Source organism: Chamaea fasciata, unplaced genomic scaffold (genome assembly GCF_029207755.1).
Source record: "Chamaea fasciata isolate MVZ Bird 193981 ecotype frontalis unplaced genomic scaffold, bChaFas1.0.hap1 SCAF_3, whole genome shotgun sequence".
Taxonomy (NCBI): domain Eukaryota; kingdom Metazoa; phylum Chordata; class Aves; order Passeriformes; family Sylviidae; genus Chamaea; species Chamaea fasciata.
In genome coordinates this window covers 1,377,471-1,400,937 of record NW_027094088.1, presented here as the reverse complement: position 1 = coordinate 1,400,937, position 23,467 = coordinate 1,377,471, and the positions used below count along the sequence as shown (strand labels likewise).

General features: G+C 46.2%; 1 protein-coding gene across 1 annotated transcript in view; it reads right to left on the bottom strand.

Moving 5' to 3' along the window:
* SHLD1 (shieldin complex subunit 1) overlaps positions 1-23,467 on the bottom strand; it is a 55,075-nt gene that overhangs the window by 28,137 nt on the left and 3,471 nt on the right. Inside the window, exons 4-7 of the mRNA XM_066177693.1 lie at positions 6,538-6,671; positions 2,939-3,096; positions 2,272-2,375; positions 927-1,095 (exon numbers count right to left, since the gene is read on the bottom strand). Of these exons, the coding sequence (XP_066033790.1) occupies positions 927-1,086 (160 nt within the window). The 5' untranslated portion in view covers positions 1,087-1,095; positions 2,272-2,375; positions 2,939-3,096; positions 6,538-6,671. The remainder of the gene's footprint in view (positions 1-926; positions 1,096-2,271; positions 2,376-2,938; positions 3,097-6,537; positions 6,672-23,467) is intronic.

Sequence of the window (23,467 nt, the reverse complement as noted above, 5' to 3'; positions counted from 1 at the left end):
CACTGAAAGAAATTCACCTGTTGAATTTCAAGCTGATTTCTTGGAAGCAGGCCACAGAAAACCACTTCAGATAAAGAGGAGTACTTTGACACTACTTAAGATTCTAAAGCAACCAGAAATGTTGTCAGTGACCTTTCACGTGCTCAGGTGTCCTGACAAATCCTCTCCACAGATTATCTGTTGACCAGAACTTACTTCCCCCCCCCACCAATATTAAATATAATTACCAGAACCTTCATTCCAACCAGCATGAATATATGGCAAGAAGTGCCACTGGGCCAGCACATTCTGATTTCACATTCCTTGCCAGCTGTCCCTTCTCAGATATATAATTTATACCATTACTTCTAAGACTCTGGAGTAGTGGCTGACCTAAAATGCCACTTCTGCAGAAGCCAGTCTTCTTTCAAGTGAGGAAACTGCTGTCTCACTAGAGTTGAGCTGAAGCAGTCCTCACCACACTATTGTCATTAGCACAAGCAAAGACTCAGTTATTATTATTATTATTATTATTATTATTATTATTATTATTAAAATAATGGGGTAATGAGGCCACATCCTGAGCTCGTGAGGAGCACACAAAAAAACGTAAGAAAAAGTTTAAAAACTCTTCCTGCTGACTATGGAAATTTAAGACAGTGTTTACCCCTGGTGCCCGAAGGACTACTCTATTAGTGGTCCTTCTGAGAACACATTAAACATGAAGAGTACTGCAGAACATGAGCAGCTGACAGCATCCTCTGAGCTCCTTTCCTGTGTCCCATCAATCCCACAGGATCTGCCCAGCTGGATTTACCAGACTGCAGCTCTGGTAAAATTGTGTTTTATGACAGGCAAGTGCACCAGGTGACTCAGTCAAGCAACACACCACCCACACAGATGAAGCACTGGCTAAAGAAAGCATGTGGAGAAGGAGAAGCTGTCACCTGTGGGTGGAGAGGGAAAAGCATCCCCAGAAGGATCAAGCTCCTGGCTGTTTTCAGAGCTGTGTGGAGGCAGGAGGTGCTCTGCTAGGACACAGCCGGAGGGGAGGTCCAGTGTGCTGCTCTCTGAGGTGTGACTTGGTGATGCCTCCTTTCCTTCCATGGCCCCACACTGCAGACAGAAATGACACTCAGATGGGTTTTTAGAGCGTGAAACTCTAAGCAGAGGTTCAACACAAACGATCTGGCATTTCTCTACTGCTTTATGAGCTGTTCTAGTATAATCATGCTTTAATTAAGAAAATAAAAACGAATTTAAAGATGTAAAGAAGGAACAACAGCAAGCCCTGTAGATAACAGCCCTCAGCCTTAAGTAGGAGAACTAGGAGACCACAATAAATCTAGATTTCCAGAAGCACAGCCTCAGGCTCCAGATCTGGTGGTAAGGCAATGACCTGTGACCCTGCAGGCTCACATTCATCTCCTTTTCTATAAAATTAAGACAACAAATGCTTATCTTGAGGATATTACCAATAAGGAACGTGACAGCCACAGTGGGCAAGGAAATCCCCAGAATGCATCAGGACTGAAAAATAAATATCTCCAGGCAGATTTTTTTAAAAAATAACATGATTCCTTAGCTGCTGGTGTGCTGAGTAAACTTTTAAACACCTCTGACCTTTGCAAAATACTGGCCAACTCACTAATGAAGAGACGATGGCTGTGATAGCAGCGAGCAGCAGCTATCAGGGAAAAGATGTGTGCATCCACAGAAAGCTTCCAGGCAAAAGGCAGTGGAAGGTTAAAACCAAAAAGTACACAACCACCTTCGCCCAACAGAAGGAAACTTCTCCTCTATTGCTCTTCATGCACCAAAACACACATGATCTGTGCACGAGGAACACAGAGAAGGAAAGCCTTCCTCAAATATTGTGTTTATGATGTGTGCTACTTTTAAGCAGAATAGTATTTTAGAGAAGTAAACGACCTATTCCCCTCATTGGACTGGAAAAACCCCAAAAAACACACACCACAAGCAAGCCCAATGAATTCTATCCCTCCAGGGGCAAAAGGCAAATTACAGCAATAGAGGCTGCTGGCGTGATAGCACTGATGGATTAACAACACGTGCAACCACCTTCTGATCAGGCTGAGATAAAACAAAGCAAAAAACAGTTGTTGTTTTTTTTAATCTATTTTTAAAAAATCGTTTTCCTCTGGATTAGCTCCCTCTAGTCCTATCCCCAAAGATTATGGTGAGACCACAACTGATGGTGTCTGTGAGAAATGGCTCAGCCCCGGGCCTTCAGACAAATGAAAGAGATTCACTGATTCCTCTGTGCCATACCTGATGTGCAAACAGTCCCCTTTGGACAAAGTCCAGGAGCAAACAGTCTGTCGCTGCTTCAGGATCCCCTTAATCTTCCTTCACGGTTTGCCAAGCCCAGGCTGCTGGAATGAAACAAACGGGTCAGTCAGATGCTTCGCACCAGCTGATGCGGCAGATGGACAGGGTGACCTTTCCAAGTGCATATGCTAGCCAGTGTCAACAGCCAGTCATCACATATCCCACTGTTTGTTGGCTCAGCTACAGAGGAAAAATTCGTTTTCTAGGAAGCAGAGCACACCTAGTTATGCCCTTGAACCTTCTGACAGCAGTGGAGACCTCCTGGAAAGGGGCTGGTACATCCTAGAATTAAAAGCAAGATTTTCTTTACAAGAAGCTGCCAGGTGAGCCGTTTACTCAAAACCCATCAAGCAGAGAACAAATAACAGCTGGCAGCCCTCCCTCCCTCCCGAGGAGAGCAGGTATTTCCCCACCAGGTTAATCTAGAGGTGAGTCTCTTGACAAACCACAACCTGCAAACGTGCTATAAGAGGGCCACAAAACCCAAACACTATTTCCTTTGCCGTCACCTCGAGGATTTTCAGCGAGCAACCAGGACAGACACACTTTCAGGCAGAAATTGGCTGTTTTTTCGGGCCACCCTCACCCCGTGGCACTGCACACCTACCAAGAATGCCCCAAAAGCCTGCAGAGCCTTGCCTGGCTGGCAGCACTGCTGCAGGACGTGATGGACACAGCAGGGTGTGAGGCACTGGCCGTACCAGCTGCCCTGCTCAGCAGGTGAGGGGGTTCTCTTCCTCCCGGCCTTCTTTCTTTCCCCTTTTTCTGCGAGGAACATCACCGCGTTATTTCAAAAAGCCCTCCCCGGGCAGCGAAGCGCAACCAGAGCGACACAGGGCACGGTGCGGGCCAAAGCCGGAGCACCCCGCGGCCTGGCCATGCTGAGCTCACCGCCTCCTGAGGGGAAACATCGCTGCGGCAGCCCAAAACCAGCCAGAGCCCGGGGGAGGAGGGAGAGAAATAACGGGGAAAGCGAAAAGGGCGGCAGGGCTGCTCCGAGCCGGGCCCAGCCAGGGCCCTCCCGCCCCGAGGCCGCCCAGGGGCGAGGGGAAGCGGGCAGCAGCCTCGCGGCTGCGGACAGCAGCGACCCGAGAGCCCCGAGCACGGCGTCCGCCGGGAGACGAGCACCAGCGGCGACACGCACACGGACAGGAAGGCGGACACAGGGCGGCGGGACGGCCCACAGCGGCTGCGCAGGCCCCGGGCCCGCCCCCGCGGGGCTGCCGGTGCATTTCAAAATGTTTTAACTCGGATTTAGCGCCCTGGATGGAGAGGGGAGAGGTCTGGGCGAGGTTAGGCGGGGTGCTGTCCCGAGCCTGGCACACGGGATGCTTCACACCGCCGCTTAGCAAAGGCGCGGCGCGCCCGAGGCCTGAGCGGCGATGAGAGCGCGGCTGCAGAATGCAAACATCACAGCGCGGCATGAGAACAAACCCACACGATTCCCACGCGGGACGGGAGCTGCCAGCCTTCCCCCGAAGGATAGGCACCGAGGACGCCCGTGTGCTCCCGCCGAGGAGTCGGAGCGGGCGGCGGAGTGGAAGATGAGCAGCGGGATGCAAACCACGCTCCGCTGGGGCGTCGCATCCCTTCGGCGCCTGGCGCGCTCGGCGTGCGCTGCCGCAGCCACAGCAGGCGTGGTGACAAGGACATTTAGCCACGCGGACATCGTGACTGTTCACCAGGGCTGCAGGGAGTGTCGCGGACACGTGCTGGATGCCCGTGGAGCAAAGAGAATGGCAGCAGCGCCGCCTGAGAGCGTGTGCACGGCACGGGCAGACATCCCAGGGCAGAGGGCAGGGATCCGCGCCGTCACCGTCTGGGCAGGCAGTCGGGAGGAAAGCTGCCGGGAAGAAACGCTGCCAGGGGAGAGAGAGAGAGCTGCCAGCTGTGAGGGAGACTGTAGAAGCCTGGGAATTACCTGGCTAAGACAGCTGAAAGCTTAGCCCGGCTTCCCGACACGAAGGGAATAAACCCGGGACCTTGGCAGGTGGGACATTAGGAAGATGCTAATAGAGTAAGCCCCGTTGGTTCGAGACCTTAGACTTATAACGTCAAGGCCCTGCCCCGTGACCAAGTTTGGGCACCTACCCCCAGGTAAAACCCTAGAGAACGCCAGGCTAACCACACCCCTATGGTCTATGCATTAAATCCTATCTCTGAGCTATCCATTGTACCCATCTCGCTTATTAGCCATGTGCAACCCAGCCAAACCAGGATTGGAGTCATGGGGATCCCCTTCATAATAGACTGGGAGTTTTTTCCAAGATCCTTTGGACTTCATAGTCGTGAGGGCAAACTGATGTGTTTAGGAGGAAGTCACTAAGAGGAGGAAAATCAATTTGAAGTCCCGTGGCTGCCAAGAGGGCTTTGCTTTTCTTGCTTTGCTTTTCTCTCCACAGGGAGAGCCTTTGGCTCTGTGTTTGAGGCACAGCAGTGACTCTGCCTCGCCCTTACAGTGTGTCCTGAGCCAGGCCTGGGCATTTGGGGTCACTGCACAAGTGGAGATACAAACCTAGCTACACCCTGAGCTGGAACTAACCCTGAACTCTGCTCTAGTGCTAGGCCACCTCTTGCCAGTCATATCTGTCCCCAAGAACTCCCCATCACTCCCTGGAGGCCTCCTGTGACCTGGAAAGCAGCACTTCATTTCCTTGCAGGGAGTGGAGCTGGAGCTGTGGAATGCGAAACATCAGCAGATCGGCTTTATTTAGCAGCGGGAGCACGTGCAATATTACAGCATGCAGAAAACAGCCACCCCTGTGATTTCACCCCACTGGATCATGCCAAGTCCCTGCCACTAGAAAAACCCTGGCAGTGGGGAACACCACTGGCTCCCGGAAAAGCAAGGAGCGCCAGCAAACAGAACTGCCAAGGGAGCTGTGGTACTTACTAACAAACACACACAGCTTAGCAGTTCCTATTTGTCATACTAGGTGGGACAGCTGAATCTTTAAACTTCACTTCCCTCCTCTCCCTCAGCAGAATGAGGAGGTCCTGCAGAGCTGGTACCCCCACCACCGTAGCCTGCACATTGTAATCTTTATTCCTTGTGAACTGCCTTATCAGCAAAGAGATTAAGTTTGCCTGTAGTATTTAGGGCAAGTCTCTAAGTGTGTACTACGCTCCCTTTTATCAGCATCTCACTGTTAGCACCTGATAAAACTACAGCAGCAGTCATTTCTGAAGCTGGTTAAATGAGAAGGTACGTGAGAGCCAGGAAACTCAGAATTAAACCCCACACTTGACATTTAGCAAAGATCAGACTGCTGAGAGTCCGCTGGGGAAAAAGAAATACATTTTGACTATTGCAGCTGTGTCACAATGACATTTTTCAGTGCTGACAGTCTCAGGGCCAGGTTGTACAAGCTGTGTGGTTCCGTGCCATTGAAGATAACGTGCACCTGCCAACTGACCATCTTAAATACTTCATACCTAACATGAAGAAAAAGTCTGTTTCCACAAACAGCAGGACTTGCATGTTCGTGTCTTTTCAGTCCTTTCCCACTGTCACACCGCAGGGGAGCCTGCCTACTTCCTCCTTTCTTACACAATAGCTCAAAGTTAGTTTGGTATCCTCAAAGCAGAGCAACAGCTGAATGAATAGAAGCTAATCCAGGAAGTGGCCTGAAGGGATGCTAAGGAGATGTGAACAAGCTTGATTTTTACACTGCTGAATTTACAAAGACTGTTCTGTTGATTAACAGAAACGATTAAACCAAAGTCTGTAGCCTATACTTCAGTGGTTTGTGTTCACTCCTCATCATGAACTAGTCTTTTGTTATTAGAACTAAAAGAAAAATATATTAAAAATAATTTAATTTATTAATTGCATGCATTTAATACTTAAATTTATTAAATAAATTATAAAAATACTTAAATGTATTAATTGCATGCATTTTGCTTCTCAGCTCGAGACACTGTTACTAAAACAGGGGGAGTATCAGGCTCCATCCTGGTTTCCATTCTGAAGCTTTCCCCAAGCACTGCAGACGGTTTTAGTGGCCTTTGCTCTGGAAAATCCTCTTGTGGTTAGCCCAGGAATGTTTATAGGCTTCAGGCCAGTGTGAGTGAGAAACAGCAACTGGCAACTCATCTCCACTCCTTCCAAACCTTGCTGACAGCACTGCAAGGAGCAAAAAGCAGAGGAAGGCTGGAACAAAAGCTCTTTTTCACCACTCCACTGTCCCATAAAATGTCAGATACCTGGCATTCTCCAGTAGCTTTTTGCAGGATCATCATTCCTTCACCTAGAGCTGTGTCCTTTGTGTGCACACACCACGGTACAGCATTGAAAGTGCAGCTCAGCACCAGAGGTAAAACACAAGAAAAGCTGATTCCTACCAAGGCCAGAACAGAGTTAGAATGCTTGTGGGAATATATTTGCTTACCTGGGGGAAAAAACAGAGGTTGGTTACCCTAAAACATCGATTTATCCATCTGTGTTAGCTGATCAGGTAGAAAGCAATACAGTCCTTCCAAATTTGCCAAAGCTAAGTTTTCAGGTGCACATAAAAAAAAACTCTACGCGTTTCATGTTCTGCCACATCAAAGGCAATGACTCAAAGCAGCAAACCTCCCTGTAAAGAGTCACTTCCCCTTAAACTGAAATACCCCTCCTGGTCATTACTATCTCCAGGCAGTGAGAACTCTGCCTTTCAGAGTTTGGACTGGGCTATGACAGAGAACTGATTGCTGGCTCAAGGTCCTGGTTTACTCTAGGGTTAACATGTAAGCTATTTTACCTGTCTTTCCAACTTATAAGCTAATCTACCTGTCTATCTGATCCACAGTCCATCAGGCATACCCCAAGCTCCTCCAACCTCATAATCTCTGTCCTGGTAACAGCACTTCTCTTCAAGACAGGTGAAGTTTAGGAGCAGTGATCTCAAAAACTGGGTCAGCCAGGCAATCAAAAACATTCTCGGCCTTCTCTTCCCTGGCCATAACACAAGTAATGCTTTTTGCTTCCTCCTTCAGTAACAAGAGGTTTATGCCCTTTGCTTGCTGCAGTGAACACCCTGAGGTACAGGAAGTTTCAAAAACCAAATGTTAGTTTCTGGTGTACCACGTGCCAGTAAATTGACTTCAATTTTCTTTTTTCCTTTCTTTTATGAATCCCTTGTTGAGGCTGTGACCTGCTTTTTCTGTTATCTGACTTTTTAAGGTGCCACTTCTAAACTAAACACAAAATCATGGTAGCCAGTTCATGTATTAATACTATGTCTTAAAATTTTGTGGTTCCAGGAGAAACCGGTTTTCTCTTCAAAAAGTAGTTCAGTGTGGCAGAGGTTTGACAGTGTGAATGTTGAGGATATTTCAGTACGAGCAAGAGCAGGAAGTTTTGTTCTTACACTTGTGCACCAAATCTCACCTCTCTCCTTTGAGGTGCTAGGATGGGTGCAGAGGCATGCCCTCCAGTGCTGAGTGATATCACCTCCCCTCTTTTTCTGGGCTATCCCCTTGGCATCTGCCGCTTCTTGAACCTGCTTTGACTGAAAGCTTTTTAGGACCTAACACTATGATTCTTGTTCTGTACAAGATTTTAGCACTGTGGATGCTGATGTAGGGCTCTGTGGGGCCTCATTTCCTCTCTTCTGCATCACAATTCACTAAAAAAAACCAAAAAGCATTATGTGACTCAGGAGTGGGCACGAAGCACTTTGCTCTCATGATGCATCTAAGCACAGCTTGGGTCTCCCTTAACCAGCATCCTGTTCCTTTCTGGCAGACTTCTCCCCTTGCACTGCATTCCTATCGAAGTCTCCACATCCACACTCTTGCATTCCTGCTGCCCAGGAGCTCTGTTCATCCCAGTCGCTGCTGCCCATGGCAATGCCTGGAAAGCAGAGACATTTGGAGTTCCTAAGCTCATGTCTTAGTCTCCCTTTGGGGCAGAATAACCCTTTAACCATTGGTTTATCCTCTGCTGTTTATCCCCTTGCACTCTTGGGGTGAACAACAGTCTCTTCAGCTTCTCAGTCACTGCACACACCAGCCAGCAACGGGACTCCTTGAATTCTGGCAGGGAGCGTGTGTCTGAGTTTCCAGTTCTTGTATTCCTGGGATCTGGATGGAAATTGTGACGGCTGGACCTTCATCCCTCTATATATAAACACCCGCCAGGGATATGTCATGTTCTCATGCTGTTGAGGCTTCAGGGAATTTCCAAAAGATGCTTCCAGCCTCCCTTGAAATAAACAGTCACAGGAGAACAGTCACAGTCTGGCTTCTTGCCTGGATCTTCCGGGGCCTGATGCAGCACGGAGGTTGACGAGAAGTGCCAGTTGCAGTAATTATGCACTCCTCTCTACTGTGTTTAGGAGCTGAGCTCAGTCCCTTGCCTTTCCACACTGCTAGGGTGTCTCCCTGGTCCAGCAGTAGGCTTTCGTTACCAGCAGCACAGCAGCTCTGAGCTCATTACCTACCGATCTGTTAGATTGGATCAAAGAGTTCAAAAGTAACCTGAGATAAGCACGTCCACGCTGACCCTGTTTTTCCTAGAAGCCAGATCAAAGAAGAGTCAGGTATGTCAGCTAAAGGGCTGGTGCTCTGCAGGTGGCTGATGATGAATAGTGAAACTGAAGGGCAGAGATTGCGGAGTGCCCAAGGAAATCACCCTCTGCTCTCACATACTGTTATCTGCTCCCTCAGCAGCTGTATTGTTTCAGCGAATTTCTGAGTAGTTTTTGCAGTTGTGAGCCCATAACTCTACTTTAATTGAATTTCCACTCATAGGACATCGACTTGACAATGGCTTTGGTATTAATTTCACCCACCAGTTCTAGGAGAGCATCTTTAGAACTTAAAAGGGAGGCTCCATTCTGATCCCATTCAGAGTTTGATTTGATAGTCTTATTACCTGCCCCATATATTGTGGTGGGGAACACTGGGGCTTTTGGGTGGGGTTTTTTGTTTTGAGTAGTTACACATTTTCCCATAATTTCTGGATAAAGTCTGGCCCTCTGTGAGGTTTGTTCAAGGCGTGTCCACCTCCAACCCCCACATTCTGTGTGAGTCACAGCTAAAGGACCAAAGCCCACCAAAAGTCAGGCTTGTGTCAGTGCTCCTGCATGGGAGGGACACTGCTGAGCTGCAGCTCTCTGCAGAGACACGCTGCTCGTGGAAAGAATGTGCTCAGAGAGGTGTTTGCTTCCAGCAGTTCTCCAGAAATCCACCTGGACAGGGCAGAGCACAGCAGGGCAAGACAGGGCTTTTTCCTGAGCTGTGCAATGCTCACAAAGTCCTGCCGGTTTTCTTGGAAGGCCTGGCAGTAACACCAGAACAAAAAGTTTCTCTCTTTAATGCTTGGGGCTATCAGCAGTGAGAGAGTGGGTTTGGGCTTTCCTTTTCTGAGCTGTCAGCAGAGCACAATGGAAATTGTTCCCCGGGCTGAAGATCAAGAGGGGGGCAAAGTTAAACCTGGCAGAGTGAAGTTCTAATGAATAAACTGATCTTCCCCTCAGCCTGGCCAGCCTTCAGCTGGATTTTGAGCATCCCCATGAGCTGCCCAGACCCAGTGTCACCAACGCTGAGAAGGTGCTGCTGTGCAGTGAATCAGTGTGAGCACCTCAGAAGGAACAGCAATCTGTCCTTCTGGCCTCCACTCTTCACAGCTCCAAAAGCCCCCACTGTTACTGGAAGGTTTAAACCAACAGTGGTTTTTTGTTTAAAGAGATTGTAGCCTTGCTGCTGGCTTTAGGCTGCTGCTGCTGCTGGTGTCCTTCTAGTTGAATTTATCCATGACCTCCCTCAAGAACGGAGGAGAGTCCATCCCTTAGGAGTGGGAAGAGCCATGCAGCTCCCAGGGCTGACCCTGCTGCAGCTCAGCCTCCTGCTCCATTCCCAGGGCTCACAGAGCTCGGGAGAAGGAAAACAGGAGCCTTGGGCTTGCCCTGAGGCAGGAGAACCCACAGGACCACTGCCTGCTGGAGCAGGATTTCTTACACTGCGTTCCTGAGTCAGCTCAATCAGCCTTGAATTCCTTGGATGGGAGCATCAGACTAAGACTGCCTTAAGCCCTGAAAGTGAGCGGACAGAGAAGAGACCCTGCCTTTGGCCTGAGGCTTATTTATTGCCTAAAGGCAAAGACACTTTGAAGACAGAGAGCTGTTCTTAGTCTCCCATGTAAGCTCCTTAACTGCTCTTCTGCACTGCGCCTTCCCTATTCTTTTATTTTTAGATTAGCTATTTTTAAGAGATTGCTTGCTGCCTACTTAAAGGGTTTTGATGCTCACATTTCTCAGTACTGAACGCTGGTTTTTTTGCAGTTACGTCACAGCAATTATTTATCTACTGACTGGATCACAGAGACCTCTAATTAAAAAAAAAGTTACTGAAAGGAAAAAAAAAGAAAAGAAAAATCAGAGTTGCAATGACTCAGTCACTGGTTCACATTACACTGAGAACACAGCAGATTCTCAGGGTGGAGGCCTCTTTTCCATGGGTGATGTAATCTGTGAGTGCTGACCTCTCAGCACTTTTAAAACCAGGGTGGAATACTTAGAATTTGGCAAAGTACTTCAGGGCTGTTACCCTGACAGATACTCCTCTTGTATTTTCAATTGTAAAACTTCAAACTTTCAACTTTTCTCCCTAAAAAGCAGGGGAGGGGGCAGCAGAGAGAACCCTGATCCCCTCAGAAAAAAAACAAAAAAAACCCCAACAACCTGATGTTTTACCAATTGCAGTGACCTACTGGCACAGCATCCTCAGCTCCCAGCGCCAGAGCCCTTCCTCATCAGCACACAAGCCACTTGCATGACTCTCCCTGCTGTCACCACTGCCATTCCCACTGCTCCCAGCTCAGCTGGATGGGCCCTACAAGAGCTTGCAAGGAGCTCCCTGGCTCCAAACAGCCCTGCCTCTTCCGCATCCTGCTCAAGGTCATGCAGCAAAGGCTTGGATGCAGCATGGCTAAGTGTAGTGGGAGGCTCCTCAGCCTGGGGAATTTCTGTTCCCCTTTGTACAAAAAAAAAGGAAAGAGCAGCATGCCTAGGTGTGGATAGCACTGTGGTTTTAGTAAGGGATCACCTGATCGGGAGTGAGAAGTTTGTCACCCTTTTTGCCCCAGGAGGGCACCCCAAGTGCTCTGTAATGCAGGCTTGTGTTTTGCTGAAGGTTGCTATGAGCTGTCACCAAGTCCCTAATCCAAAGACAGCAACAGGCCATATGTTTGTCAACCTGTTACCACTTCCTTTTTTTAAAAATACCCCAGTTACGGAGGAAAAAAAATCAGCACGCATGAACATAGCTTGAAATCTGAGCTGCCTGTGTCTCTGAGTTTTATCAGGCCTTCAAAATCAAGGGATGGCAGGTCCAGGACCTGTCAAACCACAACTCATGTCCAACAATAAGTAGAGGTTTGGGGGTATTTGTGTGCAGAGGCATCAGAGACAGCTGAGAAGTAGGATACATCTGTCTGCTACTCAGCTACCTGAGCAAAAGAAATCCCTGTGTGCCCACACAATACACTCCTGCCTTGTAACAAGCCCACAAAACCCCTTCAGGCTGCTACTACAAATTTTGCCTCCTGATGGAGACAGCAGTGATTGGATCCCAAGCGCTCAGAATCACTGAAATCATCTTTTGGGTGGAGAAAGCAGCAGCCTCGTGCCTGTTCTGCGCCACAGAATTCCTGTCTGGAATTTACACAGCCACCAAACCACACTTGCAGTCACTGTGGCTTTGCACTGCAAGGCTTTCAGCTCCGAAGCCAGAGGATGGAAGTCAAATGTTTCCAAGTCACACGATGACTGAGCTGATAAGAAGTGTTGAATTTCTGGAATGCAGGCATTTTGGAGGAAAATGTATCACTTTTCAGGGTCTACTAGAGTAGATGAACTTCCCTATGCAAGTCATGCATATTCAACCTGACAAAGGTAAGCTTAGCAGCTTTTGGCTGATCATCTCTAGGAAAAAAACAAGGAGGGCTTCTGCTGCATGATCACAGCATCAATAATTAATCTCTGTAAAAGAAAAAAACCCCTGTTCCCCAACTACACCAAATAGAAAACTGAAAAGGCTTCATTATACCCCAGAAGCTGCAGCTGGTTCTATTGCTCTGACCCAGGTTACTCAGAGCAGATGCTGCCCATAGCAGCAATTTTTTGCTGCAGCTCTGAAGGATTCGAGCCAGGAGTACATTCCAAACAGCAGCAGCAGCACAGACAAGTGAGCCAAGACATTTGCAGTTTTTGAAGAGCAGTGAGGAGCTAACCAGTAGCTGCACTTAGGTCTCCAAATCACCGCTGAAAACAGCACTGAGGGGTTTTTTATATTTTTAATGCTAAAAGCAAGGACTGGAATGGTTTCTATACAGTATCTATTTTTACTTTCATACCATTGTTTCTTCTTGCTAGAGGTCATGCACACCTTTCCTTTCCGTGGCTTAAAAGTACCAAACAAATGTTTTTACCTCCATCTGACCTTTTCAATCAGAGATAAGAGCAAAGGTATATTTAGTATTTCAGTGGGATCTGTTACTGAATCAAATCTGCTGCTCTCTCACCATCAGGGTAATATGGAATTACTAAATAATAGCAAGTTCCCATAGATTGGAATGAAACCTTGTCTTTCTCAAGTACAGCATGTTCCATGTCCCAGAAATTAAGGCTGCTACGTGATCCTTGTGAGATCGTTGTTCTGGCAATAGATGCGTCCTCCCATCCTGCTCTTTCCTCCTCCTTTGGGTTTGTATGAAAAGAATTCCACATTGCCTCATAAACATCACGTCTATTGATGCTTCCCTCGCCCTCATAAACCCTGCACTGGTATTTGCTTAGCAATTCCCTGGCACTACTTCCAGTTTCCATAGCAAAGGATGGTAAATGAGACTGTAATCACAAACTGAGGAACTGCCAACGACTGAGAGTCAACCAAGCAACACATGAAGCAGCACAAAAAATGCAAAATATCCTTGGAATACTCCTACTGGGAACCTCCTGAGAGATAGTGGGAAAACATTCCCTTTGGAAATCTTGTCCTGAGCCTATGAGACACTGAGCTAAAAATGCCAGACTAGGTCTGATGTCCGCAACTGAATTGTCCCAGGTAGGGCAGGGAACACCTCACAGCCAAATCTGCCCCTTCTGCCCTAAAATGGGGCTGGGGATGGAACAGCACAGACAAGGCCAAACAAGGGCAGGCTGCTCCTGCTGCCTGGCAGGGATGTCTGCTCCAGAGGCCAGACAGGCAGCTGCCCTGTGCCAACCAGGGGGCAAAGGATGGACTCCCACAGCCCAAAAGCCTCTGCCAGCAACTTCCTTGCACTGTCAATGGATACCCCGAGCAGCCCAAACCTGCCCTTCTCCCCTGGGGTACAGTCAGAGGGGCAGAAATTCACCGTGCAAAGATTGCTCCTGCTGTCTGTCACTAGCTCTGAGCAGGAAAAGCATTACCTCATTCAGGATAAGCACGGATGTTGATTCATACATTTGACACTTTTTAGTGCTAATGGTACATTAAGGTGCCCCTTGAATCGTGTCAAGTGCATTTTTGCATTAGCACTAATAACCATTATCCATCCAGCTGCCGAGATGCAGGATTGATCTGAATTTTCCCCTTGAAAACACGTTGGTTTTTTTGTTTCGTGCAAGCCTTTAAAATTACACATAAGGTTCAATCTGCCCAAACCAAGGACTAGAATGCAGCTGCCTCCTTGTAACACACGCAGCCTCTGTCGTGCTCCAATTTCTCCCTCAAAGGCCTAGCATGCTTTAAACTAAATTATTCTACCTCCCCTTCTCCCCACCACCCCCAAAAATAATTGAGATGTTGTTTACGTGGTCTCTTGCTCATTTAGCTTTTAGGTTGTGCATGCTGTTTTCTTTCAATATTTCTCAGCACAGTAATTTTTACTTCCCTGCCAAGAAATAACTGACCACTGATTCATCACAACGAATGCCAGAGACTAGCGACCTGACATATTAGCTGTTTTTAAAAATGCATTTAAATACATTTTTTTGGATGAAAAAGTTATGTCCAGAATAGTCCCTAAATACCGTGCTCCATGCCTCTAGGGATGGCAGTCCATTTCTGCAGGTAACACAGCTCAGTTACTGCAGCCTTGAGCAGCTAGAGAAGTTAACGTCACATTTCTGCACAAACTTCAAGCAAGTCCATCTGCATAAGTTCTGGACAGACTTAGGTAAGGTATGGACAGGGAGCATTTGGGTTTTAATCAACACTGGGGCTTTCACAGCACAGAACTGTCCTTGTATTTCTGGGGGAAGGCCAGAGGGGTCACTTGGTGGTGGAACAGCATGAGACCTGCCCTGGAGACAGCTGGTCCATCTGCTGCCATTTGGGTTTTCCTTCCTCCCACTGCATGGTCAGAGCCACAGTTACAATTCCACAGGCTCTGCCCTAAGTGTTCCCACAGCAAATGCCAACAGGGAGAATGTCATCCCATGAGGATTTGGCTGGAAGGGACTTTTGGAAGTCACTCCCTATCCCATCCTCCTGGTTGATTGCCTGTGCTAAATCAGCTCTGCTGTGGCTTTGTCCGGCAGAAACTTGAAACCCCTCCAAGGCTGGAGGTTCCCTCAATCCCTCTGCTGATCTGCCCCAGGGCTGCACATTTTCCCCACAATGAAATTTTTTCCCAGCTTCCCGCAATTTGTGATCTTTGCCCCTTATTGCCCCAGCTCTGACCACCAAGGAGAGTTTGGCTCTGTCATCTTTTCAGCCGCCCTTCAAGAGACTGGTGGCTACGATAACATTTACATTTACCTCCTGGTCATGGCAGTACTCTGTTGCTGGCACTAAAGATGTGACACTCTTCACAAAGGAGGTCACCAAAAGGATCCTGCTGGACAGTTGTGAGCACCTGGCACCTCTCAGCTGGAGTTGCCAGTATTTGCAAACAAGCCACGTAGCATCCACACCAGTGGGTGTGTTACACCATCATGTGCCTTGAGTCAGAGTGCCAAGGGCAGGGTTCTCTGCCAGGAATCTCTAGGCAGCTGCTCCTTCGGTCCCCCTGCATCCCTCGTGGAGGGGAAGGATAACAGATCGTATTGCCCAGAGCTCAGAGGTTCATCGAGCACCGCCATGTAAACAAAACATACAAAACCTCTAAAAAAGCACTCAGTGCTCTCCAATTTTAGTGACAGAGCTCAATTCCAATATATTCGATATTCAGCACAGAGGGGGGAAAGGGAACCTCAGCAACACCTAAAGTAAAATTCAGTGACAGAGCTCCATTCCAACACATTCTATATACAGCACAGAGGGGGAAAGGGAACCTCAGCAATATTTAAAATAAAACCAAAACAGATCACTGAAGGTGGGTAGCCTAGCTTCCCTTCAAGCCAGCACCTAAATCCTTTAGGCTCTCCTTTGAAAGCCATTGGTGCCTTATTTAGGACAAAACCAAAGCAGCAAGAAGCTCAAGCTTCCCCCACAGCCAAAAGTACACGCAAACACTGATCAATTCCTAATGACAGCTGTACCCGGCTCTCCCTTCTCCTGTATGCACAAACTGCCTCCCCACCCCAAATCAGCTTTGGAGGCAGGGCCACAGCTCATGAATTCTTTCTAGCCCTGATGTTCCTTCAATGCCTTATTCGTTTGTTCCTGCAGGAAAAGGGGCAAATAGGTATTTGGTGTGCCCTTGACAAAAAGAGGTCTTAATAGGATTCAGAAAGATTTAAACATACTTCCCACACAGGAGTGGGCTTCATTTTATGAAGAAGTCAGATCCCAAGGGTGTGTAATTCCTGCCTCCCAGAAAGCAGCTGTCTCAGGCTTCCAACAAAACACTATGTTGTGATTTGCAGAGGATGATTTTTTTGTGGGGTTTTAGTGACCTAGAAAAGGCTGTGAGGCTCCAGTTATCTCTGGATACCTAAACGGGGATGTGATGCTCAGCTGCCAGGTAAGAGTTTGCTTAAGTGAGTCATTGATTTGCAGTGACTTAAACAGAGCTGCTTGCTTTGTGAGTCAACATTTCACAATATTTGGGTGCAGGACCTGACTCCCAACCACCTCGACCAAGTTGTTTACGGAAAGGAAGAGATTCTTACTAGACTGGAGTTCACCTGATAGACACCATTTTAAAATGAGTGTTTCCGTGACCTTCTACCTGCAATAATCCTGACTGCACTTTGCAGGTTTTCAGAAATGAGGCAAAATCTGCTTTTGCAAGAAGAATTTACAGATGATCAGTAAGTGAAATAATCTTTTACTTCCCAAACAGAACCAGAAAGATTAAATAAAATCCTGGAGTGCCTTATTTTCAGTACTGGGAAAATAAATCAAAGCAAGAGTTATTAATCTGAGACATGTAGGATTAAAACAAATTTGGGAAGACAAAAGGAAGAAACACAGAGATAGTTATAGTTTGGTTAAAACAGCAGAGCTGGTATTACTCATCACATGCCCTGAGCTGAGCTCAGCAATAAACCAGGGGCTTGGTTTGAGAAAGAAGGACATTTTCCTTTTCTAACTCAGGTGTGTTCATAAAGAAGAAATTATGTTTCCCTTGGGAATTACTTATTTCTGGTGTGTTCACTAAATCTTTTTAGGTTGCCAATTGAAGTGCTGTGGGTCACAAGGGAAGACTCATTACTTGACCAGTAAAAAGGATGTGAAAAGATCCATAACTGATTGATGTCTCCTTCCCCCCAATTCCCACTCAAGCAACACCTTAAACTAGGTCAGAGCATTAATTAATTTTTGTATGAAATCTCTCCTCAGCCCACCCAGCCTCCCATTGGCTAGTTAATTAAAATCAGCACCATTATTTGGCTGCTACTTTGCAGCAAGAAAAAGAGGAAAAAAGCTAGTAATTATCCACTGGGGGAATAAATTAATTGGGTTACTATGTGTTAATGCTCAGCAGCTCTCTCCTAGCCAGAAGCCAGAGTTCTTTCTGTCCTGCCTGGGTTTCTGGAAGGTAACTGGGTCACAGAACCATGTGCCTTGGCTTCAGCCTTCGCTGTATTTCCTCTTGACAAATCTTTGTTGAAGATAATCTCCTTTAAAACAGAGGCTGTTTCTTCCTGCCTTCTTGTTGGGAACCGGCTCCCTGAGCACCTCACAAGGATCTTGGGGAAGTTTGATTTTGTGCTGGGCTTTCCATCCACAGAGCAGCCTCCAGAAAGCCGGGCAGGGTTTCTCAGGAGGCTTTGCTGGCTCTAGGCTCCTGCACAGGTGTGCCCCAGATGTCTATCACTCACATTATTATTATTATTATCATCACTATCACTCACAGGTATTATCACATCCAGGTAACACCCAGCACACCTTACCGGTGTGGAGTTGGAAACCTCTGTGCAGCAATATTTCGGCAAGGATCTGATCCCTGTTTTGGGGTAGGTCTGTGCCACCCAACTGGCACAAAAGTGCTGGTGCTCACTAGTTGTTTAAAAGAGAATCCAACGCCAATGAAATGTCACTTATATCCTGACAGGTGAGTTTATACTATGAAAATGCAATTCCATGCTTTGGATGTATGAGGAAGAGCTGAAGAGATCAAACAATAGTTGCCAAGGTAGTAAAATCAGAGAGACCACGGCAAGCAGAGAGGAAGAATTAGGGACTAAGAGGACAGAAGCTCTCCCCTAGCTGGCCACCAGCACACTTTCCCTGCAACTGAAGGAACTTGCCTGTACTGCACCAGAAAACTGCTGGTGTTTGAAGCTGTGCATTTTGAGCTGACAATACACTCAGTCCCAAAACCAAGCAGCATTTTCTCAGTTATTCCCATCACACCAGCAGTATCCATAGGGGTAATACCTTTGTGCAGCACCTCTGAGACTGAGTGCCACAAACCTGCCAGCAAATCCTATATATTTGTCCTTGCAAAACCTTCCCCACTGATAACTGAATCCCTAATGCCAACATTCTTTCTTGCTCTTCTGTAGGGAAAATTGTTGGCAGCTTTTCTCAAGTCTTCATAGCCCAAGGTTCCTTTGCTATCTCTACCCAAGGTGCTGCTGTTGTTAGAGGTGCCAAATACTCTGCAGTATTTTGTCTGGAAAAAAATAACAGTCGTGTCTATTCTTTGCAATCTGAGTATGATTAAAGACAAATGAGGTTCCTTCCAAACCCTCAGCTCTCATGAACTCTTCGCCTGTCTTCCAATTTTATGATTTTGTCTTCCAGATTTTAACGATATCTATCTAAAGTTTATCTGCAGTTTGTGCAAGATGCAATCACACCGTGAGATAAAGGATAATGATTCCATACCTCAGGAGGGAAAAGTACTGATTTATTCCTATTTTCACTCTAAAAATACTGATTTATCCTAGAATTTGTTCTCTTAACACAGTAGTTGAAAGGCAATGCCTGATGTAAACAATGAAAATTACTTCTTCTTGCCTTCTGAATTCTGACAATGCCAGTGAAAGAGGTTTTTTACTGCTCATAATGTAGTGCCTAGTAGTTTATGGTCATAAAGCAGCTTTGCACACTGAGCTATAAAGCAGCCAAACATCACAAAATAGAGTTAAGGTCTCAAACCTTCTGAATTTGAAGGGTTACACACTTATTCTGGGCCTGTAGGCTTTGCTGACCTGCGATGAGGACAGGTTCCTTTCCTTTCCCTCACACCAGTACAATGTTCCCAACCCTTGCCCTCCTTTAAAGAGGCATTCAGTGGAGAAGTCACTGAATCATTGATGGATACAGATGTTGGATCAGGCCTTCAGCAAATAAAAAAAAAAATCACTTCTTGAGTTGGGAGTGTAGAGGACTTATGGACATGCTTAATAATTTATTCCCATGGATAATCCTCCATTGTGCAAACAGTCCCACTGAACACAGGGATTACAAAACAGTTAAGGACAGGAGGATGAAACCCTGAGATAAGATGCAGAGTAAGCAAAGTATGCTATTACAGCTATTAATTAATATGTACTAATAGGCAGATAATGAAGTCAGGATGGCCATGAGTCACAGAGCTTCACCGGTTCCTGAGCTTATCAGCAAAACTGCTCTCAGTGCAAAGCCAGAGTTCCATTTTTAAATATTGCTACTGTCCATAAACTGAGGCTGTGACCTCTCTGTGACTGGGCAAGTAGAGGTGACAAATCACCCAGGGCGTAAAATTTCAACAGGAGCTCAGTGGTTTTCTGTTCAAGTCACTCTCCCTGCTATCCTCTCAGCTAGTGATAATTTTGCTTTATTTTTTTTAACATGCTTAATTTCTTTTGCCCAGTACCCTGAGGAAAGCCAAGGTTTACTTATCTAAGCAGCGTGTTTATATTTTCCTGCTTTCCAAAACATTCTGAATCTCTACACTGGTCCTGGACTATATTGACAAAGGGAAATTTTCTACTCCAGAACCTCTAATATTTCATTTTAAAAAATTTTGTGAAAGGTGCTGCAACTCAGTTAATAAATAAAAACCACCTCTGAGTGGTGCAAGCGTTTTGTGCAACAGTTGGGAAAACAAGATCTCTTTGTTCTGTTTCTACAGTGGTTTGAAAAATACTTCCCTTGTTGAAACAAAAAGGATTTTTCTGAATACTTATTTTTGTAGAAACATCTGCTGTGTGGGAAGTTATTTGATCCAAAAAACCATACCTCTGTATTTATATCAGAAAATTCTCAAAGCCTGGAGCATGTTGCAAAACAAAGCAAAGAGAAATAAACAGGAAATAAGTGGCCGAGTAGTCACAACATTTTAAGGTCAGTTCCCCTTGCTTTGGATTTGTGCTGTACTCTTTCCCAATGTGTATTTTTTTTTTTCAAGGAATTTTCTCTGTCTCTCATATCTTTTTTTTTGGTGACTCCTTTTCCTTTCCTGCTTTAATTAAATTATTCCCTTTGGTCCTCTAGAGGGTTTGAAAACAAACTTTATTTCTATTTCACACTGGGTGTGATAATTCCTACACACAAGTCACAAACTGTGCTTCAGAATCTGTAAAACCCCGGTTCATTTACTGTCTTTTCAATTGCTTTGGTTTGATCCAGCCTGATCTTTGGTGTGGTTCAGGATCCTTCGCAGAAGAACCATTGGATAAAGGAATTAAAAAGCTCAGCTAACAGTTTGTTGAGGCAAGGCAGTCTCCTGTGTCAGAATCAGCCTGCTCCATTCAAAATCCTCCCAGTAATTCCATCCCTGGGATTTTGCAGGTGCCTCACACACCCAATCCCTGGAAGAGTCCTCATTTCAGTCAGCATCTAAGAACCTCCACAGATTTTGTCTGCCTGCTCAAAGTCCTGAGATCTGCTGAAAAAGAGGTTTCTGCTCTTGGATTCTCAGTGTTCATGCATCTGAAAGACCTTATTGTGGCCTTTCAATACTTAAAGGAGGCTTGTAAAAACACACAGAGAGACTTTTTACCACGGCCTGTAATTACAGGGCACAGGGTGATGGTTTTAAACTGAAGGAGGGTAGGTTTAGATTGGACATCAAGAATTAGTGAGACCCTGGAGCAAGCTGGCCAGAGAAATTGTGGATGTCCCATCCCTGGAAGTGTTCAAGGCCAAATTGGATGGAGCTCAGAGAACTTTGATCAAGTGCAAGGTGCTCCTGATTCTGTGTTCTTTAAAGCTTCCCTCCAACCCAAACCCTTCTAGTTCCAGCGATCTAGTGAATGTTTAGTCCCCAGAAACAGCCTTTTGAGATTCTTATTATCCTTTTACACAACTTATGTCCTGAGCCCACAGGATACTGAAACTCTGGTTTAATGATGTTAAAAACTGGTTCAGTTCTTGAGGGCCAAAACTATTTTGTGGATCAAGACTTTGAATGAAAACAGCAGAAATAATTACAGCTTCATCATGTGCTAGAAGAGAGCAGGAAAACACCACAGGCATGCCATTAACACTGAGATCATTTCTGTGCTCTCATTTTGCTACTCAATGCTACCCATTCATCTGTACTTTAGAAATATGGAAGTTTTGTCTAGTGCCTAACTGGCCATAATTTAATACTACCAGAATTTAAAGGCAAATACTATTTCAGCTTGGGAGTAGGTGGGTGCTGTTTCTGGAGCAGCCTCTCTGCTAAACAAGACAATTGCTAACAAAATTGATGGCCTCAGATCACCTCCCTGCAAATCAGAGGAGTTTTTTTTTGGCAGCCCAGAGAACTGCAAGGTGCAACAAAAAGATGATTTCTGCCACCTCAAAACCGTGTCCCCTTCCCTGCCAGGAGCACCCAGAGGGAACCTGCTGCATTCTGTGGGGTGCTGCTCTGGGTTCAGGGTGAGGAAGAGCTGCAATACGGCACGGAGGTTTGGCCTTCCCACAGTTTTTCCGGCAAAAAGCAGTTTCCCTGGACTGTGAGCAGCAGCTGAGCTCTGCAGCTGCAATCTCACTGGCAGAGCTGGCAGCAGCAGCAGCAGGACAGAGGCTCCCACGTTTGAGTTAAGCAGTCATTTATCTGCAGGCTGTCTGTGCTTTATCTGTGCTGCCCATGCACGCAGGCTTGGGATCAGGCCAGTACTCCAGCATACTCGGATGTCTTTTGCTCCCGTGGCTGAGAGCAGCTGGCCAGGATTTTTTGTGCTGTTCTGTGGGGTTTTTCATCCACATAAAAGAGGGTTCACATCAAGCAACAGGCTGGCTTTGAGTTCTCACTGCCTCACACCAGTCACAGGCTAGACTTTACAGCTCTTATTTTGCTGCCTTCGGTCCTGTTGGGACACTATCCATCCAACACTCCAGTAAATTCTGCAGTGTTTCAAGAGTTCACCTGGACTTGCCTGAGGTAAACCTGATAAACCAGTTTTTGCTGCCAGACAAATGCCAGGCATTGTTCAGCTGTACAGTGTGTCTTTTATCACTGATCTTGCATTTTCATGCTCTTAGCTTTGAAAGCTTTGACTAAAAGGTAAATGGCAAACTTGTGAACAGCTTCACGTGGGGAACTGCCAGACTCAGCAAAGGATGTTGTCATCTTTAGAGTTACATATACCTGGATCTACTCCCAGAAGTTTGAAAATGAGAGTTCTTTCTCCTTCTCAGCAAGGAGAGTAAGAGTCAGAATTACTCAAAAATCTTTCTTGGTTGTATCTTATTAACCTTATCAAAATTTTAAAAATAATTATTTTTAAATTTCCAATGCTATGGGCAGAATAGGAATGTTTTGCTTAGAAGAGTTACTGGCTGAGCACAACAGAGAGAGCTAAGAATACAAAGTGACACATTCTTACATTTACCCTCGGAAGACCACTTCGAGGTGGCTCGCCCTCTGTTTTAAACATCCAGTGATAAATCTGCTCTTTGCCACAAAAAGCAGCTCCCTAAAAGCCAAGGACAACTCAGCTTCTGCCTGCTGATGCCCTCACTTAAACCAAGACAGCTCCAACATTCATCCAAACTGAATCTGAACTGTTTCAGCCCACTGACTCCACACAGAGCGAACCTCATTAAAAACCAACCAAGTAACCAGCAACCAAACAAAACCCAAAGCAAACCCTCCCCGCTTTCTGACAGAGAACTGTCCTAGCTCAGCGAACTGTTAGACAAGAGAGAGTACAAAGGGCAGGAGCAGGTTCAGCAGAGCCAAAATGCTGCAGCCACATGTTAGGCTGGCTTAAGGCAGAGACACCCTGAACTTCTCCTCAGGCTGACCTTTGCTCTAAGAAAGAAACTGTCTCTGTGGTATGGCTGCATTTCCAGGAATAACAGTGCAGTAAACCTTGGGTGTTGCAGTAAACATGGGAATTGATACTTGTTTAACAGCCATTAAAAGGAAGATGATCTTCCAGTCTACTTTTAAAGGCTTTGATGTCAATAACTGAATCTTAGGACACATTTCTCTGTCATTAGGAGTATGTGCGGCAGATGGGGGAGAAATGCAAGGGGTGGAGGACAGGGAAAGCTAACATTTTCCCCCGGTTAGATTTGTCCCATTTACTTTCTCCATATCGGTATATTCAGCAGAGGCACACTTTAGAAATGTTGAGTCTGGAAGTACAGAGACCCAAGGGACAATAAGTAGCAATTTTCAGTCCCTGTTGGTGTTCACACACTGAGAACATAATTTCCTTTCTCCCCTGTAAAGCACCACCACACCACAGCCCAACGCTGTAGCTACTCCTCACTCGCAGGATTCAAAGGAAGAACTTGCATCACTACCACTGTTACCTGGCAGAGCATAAAGTTCAGCCTCACATTTCATTTAAAACACAAACATGACCTTTGAGATGGGATTTGAAATGACAGCAGAGTCAAA